General features: G+C 36.7%; 1 protein-coding gene across 1 annotated transcript; it reads left to right on the top strand.

The window, feature by feature from the left end:
* The first annotated feature begins 1,391 nt into the window (after positions 1–1,391).
* map1sb (microtubule-associated protein 1Sb) lies at positions 1,392–11,097 on the top strand. Its single transcript, XM_073849682.1, has 7 exons — positions 1,392–1,539; positions 2,961–3,062; positions 4,224–4,306; positions 5,197–5,337; positions 5,520–8,589; positions 8,673–8,878; positions 9,956–11,097. The coding sequence occupies exons 1-7, from the start codon at positions 1,392–1,394 to the stop codon at positions 10,112–10,114; spliced, it is 3,909 nt and encodes a 1,302-aa protein (XP_073705783.1). The 3' UTR covers positions 10,115–11,097.
* The last annotated feature ends 431 nt before the right edge of the window (positions 11,098–11,528 follow it).

Below are 11,528 nucleotides of genomic sequence, written 5' to 3'. Positions count from 1 at the left end.
TTTTTTGTTCATATTACAGCTGTGTGAAATGCACGGACATTCAAAATAAAGTCATGAATTACTGAAAGCTTTATGTGTTTTGCTTTCCATATTTCTAGACTGAGCAATATACATTTGAGGTCAAAAGTTTACATACACCTTGCAGAATCTGCAAAATGTTAATTATTTTACCAAAATAACTAAGAGGAAGCAACAAAGTGCATGATATTTTTTATTTAGTACTGACCTGAATACGATATTTCACACAGAAGATGTTTACATATAGTCCACAAGAGAAAATAATAGTTGAATTTATGAAAAAGACTGTTCAAAAGTTTACATACACTTGATTCTTAATACTGTGTTGTTACCTGAATGATCCACAGCTGTTTTTTTTTTAGTTTTTTTTTTTTTTTAGTGATAGTTGTTCATGAGTCCCTTGTTTTTCCTGAACAGTTACACTGCCTGCTGTCCTTCAGAAAAATCCTATCCGAAGAATCAAAATTCTTCGGTTTTTCAGCTTTTGTGTATTTGAACCCTTTCCAACAATGACTGAGATCCATCTTTTTACACTGAGAACTACTGAGGGACTTGCAACAGAGAGGTTATTACAGAAGGTTCCAACACTCACTGATACTTCAGAAGGAAAAAACAATGCATTAGGAACTAGTGGTGTAAACTTATGAACAGAATTACATTTTTCGTATTTGCCTAAATATCATATTTATTTCGTTTAGTACTGACCTTCAGAAGCTATAGAAGATACTTACATGTTTCCCAGAGAACAAAATAACTTACATTTACCATGATCTTCAAATTAAAAAAGTTTTTTTTTTTTTTTTTAAAGTAAAAGCCCCCAGCTCTTAAGGCATCAGTGAGTGTTTAAACTTTTTGTAATTGTTGCATATGAGTCCCCCCAAATAAACCAATACAGTCATTGTTGGAACGGGTTCAAATACAAAAAATGCTGAAAAACCCAAGAATTTGTGGAACCTGAAGCTGTGGATAATTCAGGTAATAATACAGTATTAAGAATCAAGCGTATGTAAACTTTTTAACAGGGTAATTTTCTCTTGTGGACTATGTGTATACATCTTTTATGTGAAATATCTTATTTAGGTCAGTACTAAATAAAAAAAAAAATAACATGCATTTTGTATGATCCCTCTTATTTTGGTAAAATAATTAACATTGTGCAAATTCTGCAATGTGTATATGATTATGTAGGCTGTTAAATGCATTCCTCTATTAAAAAAACGGAATTATTTAAGATTGCTGAAAATAGTGCATGCAACAAGGCGGTCTGAATCCCGACTTCGATTGGTCAGCTTCAGTTCCATTCAAATTATCCGCCCGTTCCTTCAATAATGCTTGATTGTTTGTGTATTACATCATAAGAATAACTTTCCAACATGGCGTCGGGTCTAACGGCAGCGATGGAATCGGAGGACCTGACAGCCCATCCTGGATTCAGCAATGACAAATACTCAATGTTGATTGTCATCGGTGCGCTCTATAGACCGCATATATTGGACTATATTGTGGTGGAGATTGAACGAGGTATTTCTTTTTTTTTTTACATTTTGGATTCAGAATAAATAAATAACATCGTTAATCAACGCTGTTATTATATTACATTAGATTATCTCGCGTACCTGTATGTTATAGAACGGGTTACGCATTATGGATATTTCTTTCTGTAATTTTTAAGATTCACCGGTTGCCTGGTGAATTGAGAGATGGCAAACAATCACACAATGTGACTTATTGCGCTAGACAGTTTCTCTCGCGTTCAGCAATATATATGTTTTTTTTTCACACACACAATATAGTTAAAAAGCGTTCGTATATGCAGTATACATAAGCGTTTAAAGAAAAATACTATGTTTATTATGGCACAATATTCGTGCAGCAGCTGTTCCCTGCACTGCGGTGTTATGGCATCAGATAGTAAACATCAAAAATAGCCTGCGTATGCATCAGCCTCGCCAGAATGCTTAACTACAATATTTGCTTTACATGTTGATTTGTATGTAATTCTACAGAAACAAATGTCGTTTAAGTCATTACGCGTTCCTCAGCGTGCCCAACAGTTTAGACACGGCTCTGCGTGTTCACACCCACCTCAGCGATCATTTTTTTGCATGCATGTAACTTTTAGTGGCCACTGGCCATCATAAACCTGATGAGAATACTAGCTTAATCTAGTAGCTGTGTGTTTTGAACACTGGTATCTAGCTAGTCTAAGCCATATTAATCATCTTAGACAAGCTAAAACAGCTACATGCTACAAAACACAGTTGCCAGCTCAAAATGTATTTTCCAGAAATATTCATATTTCAGTATGTATATTATATTTATATATATTTGGTAGCATTTTATTGTGATTACAGGCTTTAACATGTCATATATTGACAGATGTGTGGGCAATCAAAACACTGTGAATAGCCTGTCTCCATGGTAGTGATCAGGCAAAAATGGAAATTTGTCTACCAAGAAAGATGGCTAACAGTTCAAAATTAAATGAAAGCATATGGAGAAATTGCTTTAGTTTATTGTCAGTCCACCCCTTTCCTATCCATATCTGGAAATGTACCTCATTTAACTGCTATTTATGCCACATGTTAGATATTTTCTTATTTCAGTCGTAGCAGTGATGAGCCAGCTTCTTTTTTTGGTCATAAGAGATGAGAACATGCAGTTCAGAGGCTTTTATATTTCATGAGTACAGGAGACCAGTCCCACAAATTGAGGCTTTTTTGAGGGCAAGTCAGCCAACCATCTCATTTGTCTCTGAAAGCCACATTGTGTCTCACATGATGTTTCAGTTACATGCTGACTACAGTGCTTTTGCTCTGGGGGGTTTAGCCTGCTTGCTCTCAAATCAACATTTGTTGTTTTTATATAATACAATAAGTTGTAATATACAACATTTTAATTTTATATTAAATTTTACATATATTTGCATTGCTTTAACACAGGTATTCGTGCATGGGATGTAGACCTGACAGTGTGCAATTTGGATGAGCAGCTGAAGCTCTTTGTTTCTAAGCATTCTTCTCATCAGTCCAAAGATATAAGAGGTACGGGCCATCTTCTTTTGGGTTGGAAGTGAAAGACATGAGCTTCTAGTCCAGTAGGCTACGTTTTTAAACAACACTTGGTCATCTTTTGGAGCCCATTTGGATCACATGATATGTTTGTGGGATGCGGTCTTATGAATTAACAAAGAAGCAACTGTGTAGTTCAGCCCCAGTACAGCTCCATATACAGTGTCAGACATGCACAGCGTGATTCCAGTAAATAATGTAATATGGTCATATTAAGCCAACCCGATAAAGCCAATATTTCAGTTTCTAGACATTTGAAAATGACAACTGGGATATTCCTATATTAGAAGAATTATGGGACATGCAAACACAGGAATAGCAGAAAACAGATATGCATGTATTAGATTATTCAACGGATTATAATATGCAGATTACCATATATCCAACAAGCATGTAAATCTATTTTGAAATAAAGTCTTAATGTGGACTTTTATCAGAAAATGATGTTAGTGTAAATCTGTTCTAAGCTTAGTTTACATGGAGACACACAATACATATTTGTTCAGTAGTCACTCTTATGGAAAAATGTACAAGTACATTATGTTCTCTTTACAGCTTTACTGGGACAGAATCATTCATTTATTATCATTTTATTATTTATATATAAGTCTAAACTGCGCACGGTTGCAGCTTCTGTCAAGCTTCTATTATTCAGTAAAAGTTGTAGGTTGGCTAATTTGCTGTTTTAGTAGACACAGCAGAAAGACAGGAAGGAAGTGCTTTCTACCAATTGTTCAGACTTTGGCTGGTGTTGGAAAAACATGGAACATTTTGTTGTAGTAGTTTTGAATCTAAAGAGAACTATAGATAGACTTTGGAGCTCTCATACTTAGGGAAATCTTTTTAAATTTCCATTACTCTGGTGGAGAATTTACTGTCAGCATCAAAACAGCTTGATGTTTGAACCATGAAAGAAAAGAGTACAGCATATCCAAATATTAAAGGTTCTTAGCTGGTAGAATAATGTAGTTTCTTCCACTTTGAAATTTGATGTTGTTTGCTTTGACTTATTGTGCATTACTTTTGATGATTATTAGATTAGCAATGCATTAATGTTTGCTATTAAGAAATTGTGTACTTATACTGATTATTTCCCTTTTTCATTTGGTCTGTTTCCCAACAATCCCATCATAGGTCAGAAGACATTTCATTTCAATTCAGATGTACTGGACATTAAAGTTGTAGTAAATCCATCTGAAGGGTTTCTTTACTCTGAGGTTTGTGATTAAAAGGCATCTCTTCTTCTCTTCCTCAGTTCCATTAGTTTGTATTACATGACAATCAATGATGTATGAATCAATGAAAATGACAAGGGTCACATTACATATATTAAGGCTAAAATTATACCATGCCTTAGCAATATTAGACACCATAAATCAAAATTGTGAAACAGAATAAATTCTAAATAATATTTTAAAATAAATGACTGATGAATCTAATTTTTTTCATAAACATTCATAAAAATATATATAAATATACAAAAATATGCAAAAATATATTTGTGTGTGTGTGTGTGTGTGTGTGTGTGTGTGTGTGTGTGTAAATACATATATACAGTAAAAAATATATATATATATATATATACAGTTGAAGTCAAAGTCTAAGTTTACTTACACCTTGCAGAATCTGCAAAATGTTAATTATTTTACCAAAATCAGAGGCATCATACAAAATGCATGTTATTATTTTTATTTAGCACTGACCTGAATAAGATATTTCACACAAAAGACGTTTACATTTTATAGTCCACAAGAGAAAATAGTGGTTGAATTTCTAAAAATTACCCTGTTCAAAAGTTAGAAATGCTTAATAATACTCTTATGCTTAATAATTCCTCTTATTTTGGTAAAATAATTAACATTTTGCAGATTCTGCAAGGTGTATGTAAACTTTTGACTTCAACTGTATGTGTGTGTGTGTGTTTTCATTAAATGTCAATAGTTAGTCTTTCATACAAGTCATTAGTTTCCATTCTGTAATATTTTGTAGAGGCACATTTTACAGTAATAACATTTTTACATTTAATTGAAATGTAATGTGCATCTACTTTTAAATAGTTAAATATACTCTAAAATATTTGCAATTTATAACTATTTTTGTAAATCAGGTCCACAGCTTGATATCATCCATACCTCGACACAAATTGCTGGTGCTCACAGGACAGTCTCTTGAGGACTCAGGGGATCTGGTCCTGCACACGGGCCAGTTCACTCCAAATGATTTTACCCAGATCTTTTCAGATGAAGAGGTTTGTCAGACTGTAAATGTGTATGCCAATATTTTAATGTATTATCCTCACATTAGCTATGGATTTGAAAAACTATCCATCCTCTGTGTATAATGATTTTTCTGATTCTGTTGTACAGTAATATAATAGCTGTTTTCTCATATATTTTAATAAATGCCTTGTTTTCTGTACATTTTCAACAGATTCAAGCTCTGTTAAATTCGGTTAGCATACATGGCAAAGCAAACCTCACCATAAGCTGCCCTAAAACTGGAAAATGGAAAAACTCTGTGCTAGGGAAGCACAACATACATGACATTATTGACATTAAGGTAAATCCTCTAATGGTACTACCCAAAATGGGGGGCCTTCAAGAGTTTACAGACCACCTTTTTGAGTCCTCAGAGCCACAGTCTCCATTTGACCTCTTAGAGCCTCCTGGCACAGTGGGATTTCTCAAGCTTTGCCGTCCGTGCTGTTATGTCTTTCCAGGAGGAAGAGGCGACTGTGCCTTTTTTGCCGTCAATGGCTTCAATGTTTTGGTCAATGGTGGAGCAGATCCACGCTCTTGCTTCTGGAAGCTTGTCAGGCATTTGGACCGTGTTGACTCAGTGCTGCTTACACATGTTGGAACAGACAACCTGCCGGGAGTTAACAGCTTGTTGGAAAGGAAGGTCGCAGAGCTTGAGGAAAATAATACTGACTCACAGGACAAGGAGCAATGGGTGAAGAATCTAATCTCTCCAGAGCTTGGTGTGGTTTTCCTCAATGCCCCAAATCGACTTAAAAAACTTCAGGGTGATCCTAATGTACTGCGAAGCAGTGATCTAGCAGCACTTATTTTACAGCATTTGGAAAAACTAAAGATCTCACCAGAACCACTTTTACGCAATTCAATTGGCTCCATAGAACCAGTTATTCTGTTCCAGAAAATGGGAGTGGGATGTCTTGAACTTTACATCCTAAATCCAGTCAAACGTAGCAAAGAGGTAGAGTCTTTCATGAATAGCTGGCCAGACAATAGTTCCAAATCCAAGAGTTTAGATGGCCACCTAACCTCTTTGGTCTCTATATGTGCTTTGCTTGTTTGGCACCCTGCTAACCCAATGGAGAAAATCATCAGAGTTCTCTTCCCTGGCTCTACACCACAAGGAAAGATATTGGATGGTCTGGAGAGACTGAAGCACCTGGAGTTTCTCAAGCGGCCTGTGGTGTGCCCCAAAGATTTTGAAACATCAAAAACAGAAAAGAATCCAAAAGTTGCAGACAGTCAGGATAGTCCCAAATCTGGTAAAAATGAATCCAGACCAAGTAACGGTGCTTCAAAGGACAAATCCAAAGGCATAAATTATCCAAAAAGTGAAGAAAAGTTGAAATCTGCAGAAAGCAATGTGAAACATAAACCCTCCAGATTAGTTACAAGGAAGGAGTCCTTGAAGGACAGAAGCAATGAAAAAACAAACATATCAGACTCAAAGAAACAAGAAAATGGGCAGAGAAAACTGCCAGGTAGCAAGGATTCTTCAATGAGAAGACCAAAGTTAGATAGCAAAACCGAAGAGAGAAAGTCTCTTGGGAAAGATATCAAAAAAACCTCCACAGGAATACCAAACTCAAATAAGCCAGGTAATGTAAAAAATGAAGCAAAATTGAACAAACAGGCTGAGGACAAAGCAAAAAACTTTAAAACTAACAAGGAGCAACAAAATCAAAAGTTGTCAACAGACTCAGAAGATGTAAATCGCTCCGCAATGTCTTCACCAGAAGATATGACAGCAGCATTTCTGGAAATGGATCAGGAGCAACATGAATTGCTTGTGAAGAGGCAAACTGTTGACTCTGGGAACCTAAAAAACGTCTCGACGGGTAGTGTGCAGTCTTGCCCTAGCAAGGCCTCAGCATCTGCAAGACCCTCTGTCAAAATAATAAATGAGCGCTGTGTGAATCTAGACCTCACTCCTACTGAATATACTTTGCTTGATGGGGCTTTAAAAGAAAATATTTCAGCAAACGGGCGTGAGGAGGTTTGCATCAGTCCTGATGAAAAGACTTTAGAGCTAACATCTCCTAGATCAGGTCCAAACAGTGCTGGTCATACTCCTTATCACTTGTCACCTGAAGAGACCTGGGCCTCAAAAGATCATAGTAGTTTTGGGGTTAAGATGTGTCTTGGTTCAGAAAGCCAGCAAACAGGATTGTCCAAATTTTCAGGATCCGGATGCCCTAAAAGTAACCAGGAGAGCATCTCCACTTCCTCCAAAGAGAAGCATTCTAGCTTTCTATCTCTTAGCTCTTTCAAGGATATAATGCCTGATATATCTCCCACTGTAACCACTACTCACTCAATGCCTGCAGAAGTAAGTTCACCACAGTCCACTGAGGTTGATGAGTCATTATCAATGTCTTTTGAACAAGTGCTGCCAACGGTGAGCGAGTCCACCAACGAAGACGAAACATCCTATTCCAATGGACACCATGTTAGTTCTGATTTCAAAGTAGGGATGTCTTTGTCTTTAAAGAAGCCTCACACCCAGAGGGCATCTCATGATGGCTCAGAAGGGTGTCTGTCTGGACCTCAGGGTCTATTGCTTGATACTACCCATGATGTTGACCTCTGCTTGGTCTCTCCATGTGAGTTTAAGCATTTCAAACCGGTGGGTGATCAAGTGGATCCACTCTCACCAGGTGTTCGTAACACCAGCCCGTTAAACCTTTCAGATGATAGTGACCACTCCCAGGACGCAGCAAAGCCCCTTCCAGCATCATGTTCGGGTCACAAGGCCACTCATCCAACTCAGGAGACCCCTCTTACTTCTAGCAGTGATTATTTCCCAATGGCAACTGATTCAGATGTGCATCCGGGTGTAGAGGATTGCCCATCCATTACAGCGGATGGACTTCTGGATTCTGACGAAGAAGGTGGTGTCCACTTGCAAACCCAGAACCTAAATGATGGTTTGAATTCTTACAGAGGAAATCATGCTTTGCCGAAGGATCCTCCACCCGCACCTGTGAAAGACCTACCTCCTCTTCCACCTCAGCCTGGTGCCTGTATGCCTGATCCTGTTAGCGGTCTAAAGCCTGGCGCAACAAAAGGCAGAAAAGCCGCAGGAGTTACGCAGAGGTTATCATCTTCTAGTGTTTCAACACAAGGCACCAAAACCAGAGCTGGAAGTCAGGGTACTTCTGTTAGCGGCTCGAGGAGCAGCTCAGCAGGAGACTTAATGGCTAGTCGTAGCACAGGCTCCAATTCTAAACGATCCACAACAGCAGGTTTGAACTGATTTTACATTGTTAATTTTTGTGTGCAAATACATATGTATTTGGCACTGACTTGTGTCTTGATTTATCAACAGGTAGCAAGGTTGGCACTTCGGTATACTTGGACCTGGCTTACCTTCCGTCAAGCCATGCAGCTTCCACTGTTGATGTTGAGTTCTTTTGCCGTTTGCGATCATCCTGTTACATAATAAGTGGGAATGACACACTCAAGGAAGGCTTGATAAGGTCCATTCTGGATGCATTATTAGAGGGAAAATCTGTGTGGTCTGAGGATGTGCCGGTATGTATGAGTAGATACAATTGAGGTCAAAAGTTTACATACATCTTGCAGAATCTGCAAAATGTTGCAAAATTCTTTGGTTATTTAGCATTTTTGTGTTGTTTGAGCCCTTTCCAAAAATGACTGTATGATTTTGAGATCCATCTTTTCACACTGAGGACATCTGAGGGACTCATATGTAACTATTACAGAAGGTTCAAATGCTCACTGATGTTTTAGATGGAAAAATTATGCATTAAAAGCCAGGGGGTGAAAACTTTTGAACAGAATGAAGATGTGTACATTTTCCTTATTTTGCCTAAATATCATATTTATTTTCATTTAGTACTGCCCTTCAGACACTACAGAAGATACTTACATGTTTCCCAGAGGTCAAAATAAGTTTAATTTACCTGATCTTCAAATTTTAATGCATTGATTTTCCTTCTAGAGCATCAGTGAGCGTTTGAACCTTTTGTAATAAAAAGATGGATCTCAAAATTATACAGTAATTGTTGGAAAGGGTTCAAATACACAAATAAGCTTAAAACCAAAGAATTTGTGTGACCTGAAGGATTTTTCTGAAGAACAGCGGGCAGTTTAACGGTTCAGGACAAACAAGGGACTCATGAACAACCATCACTAAACAAACACAACTGTGGATCATTCAGGTAACAACACAGTACTAAGAATCAAGCGTATGTAAATTTTGAACAGGGTCATTTTTATAAATTCAACTATTATTTTTTCTTGTGGACTATATGTAAACATCTTTTATGTGAAATATCTTTTTCAGGTAACATGCTTTTTTGTAGATTCCTCTTATTTTGGTAAAATAACATTTTGCAGATTCTACAAGGTGTATGTAAACTTTTGACCTCAACTGTATATGCAATAGAATTTAGTTTAGGTGCTATCTCTGTTACCATCTGTGGTTAAAATATATATTATATACTATAAAAGTTTACTTGTAGAGTTTTTTTTATGTCTAGCCACTAGGGGATCACCATATAATAGCAGACCAAAAATAATCTGTAATGCACCTTGAAAATCTACATTTTTAAGAGGGATAATGTTGCTCTCTGTATTACCTTTTAGGTGACCCTGATTCCTACCTTTGAATCACTGATGATGCATGAGTGGTACCGGGAAACCCAAGAAAAACAACAGCAACTGGGAATTACAGTCCTAGGCAGCAACAGCACTGTGGCTATGCAGGAGGAGACATTCCCTGCTTGTAAAGTAGAGTTCTGCTAGATGGAAAGTAACGACACACGCTTGACATTTTACATAAGTGTATCACATGCTTAAAGTCACACACGCACATTTTTACCGATGTAGATTCGTATGTTCTTGGCAGACAACATATATTGTGTTTGTGAACGATTCCTTAGCAGGCTGCTGAGGCATAAAATGCACAGTAAAATCACAGGTATTAAATCAACACCCATAGATGTGTTTACTCTAGAACTGTAACTGCACTGGTTTATTATTAAGCAGAGTATTTACTAGATTCCCACTTTGCAAAAATAGTCATAAATAAATACTGCATACTTTAACATATCCCAGTGTGACATTATGCCACATTCTAACTGTGCATGAAGACCATTACAAAAGGTTATTTACAGAGATAAATAAATTACACAAATTCGCAGTGCTAGTGGGGGTACAGATGATGGCACAGATATTTCTATTTCAGTTGTCCATACTAATCAGATTACAAAGAGACCTATTTTTATACTTTGAGGTTTACTTTGTTTTGGGTTGATCCTAATGAATGGTATTTAAGCCATTTCCCAGTCCCTTTGACTGTTTGGGGACCAGTAGCTTCACACTAAGTCACATAAATATTGTATGAATGCAGTGCACTATAATAGAATATCACTCTGAAATCTGTAGAAATATGATGGCATGTAATGGATATTTTAGTTCATCCCATTTGGAAATGTGATAAGTGGTAGAAGTGCCAATGGCTTGACACCAAGTATACAGTAACTTGCAGTGCAGAGGCTCTGATATCTACCGTATGCCTACTGTGTTTCTGTTAAATACTGACTGCTGTAGGGTATACTGGCCTTTATTAATTTATTTTTTTAGATGCATCTCTTTAATTCAGCACTGTAAAAAGAATGTGGTAAGTTTGTGGGGCGCAAAAGAATTTTGAATCCATGTATTGCTACACTCACATAAAGGAAAACGTGTATACATATATGTTATATGAATTAAAACATTAAATGTCATTGTAAATACTGCATTGATTCTTTGCCAGTATAAGATAAATAAAAATAAGCCAATATGATGGATAAAGTTGACCGAATAATCTATATAAATAAATATATTTAATTCAGTCCTTAAAAGTATCAATAAAAATAAACTAGACTGTTTTAACAAATAATTGTGTGCAGTGTACAGCGAAGGAAAAATATTTGATCTCCTGCTGATTTTGTACGTTTGCCCACTGACAAATAAATGACCAGTCTATAATTTTGATGGTAGGTTTATTAGAACAGTGAGAGACAGAATAACAATAGTAGTTGTATAAGATACTTAGTGTCATTTTTATGATTTATGTCTAGATTTATGGTACCTGTCAGCATTGATGGACAGGTTGTCACATGTCAAATATGTGTAGGGTTAAATATATGAAAGGATTTATGGGCTTCAGGGGTCT

This window comes from Garra rufa, chromosome 10 (assembly GCF_049309525.1).
Source record: "Garra rufa chromosome 10, GarRuf1.0, whole genome shotgun sequence".
NCBI lineage: Eukaryota > Metazoa > Chordata > Actinopteri > Cypriniformes > Cyprinidae > Garra > Garra rufa.
This window is presented reverse-complemented; position numbering and strand designations above follow the sequence as displayed.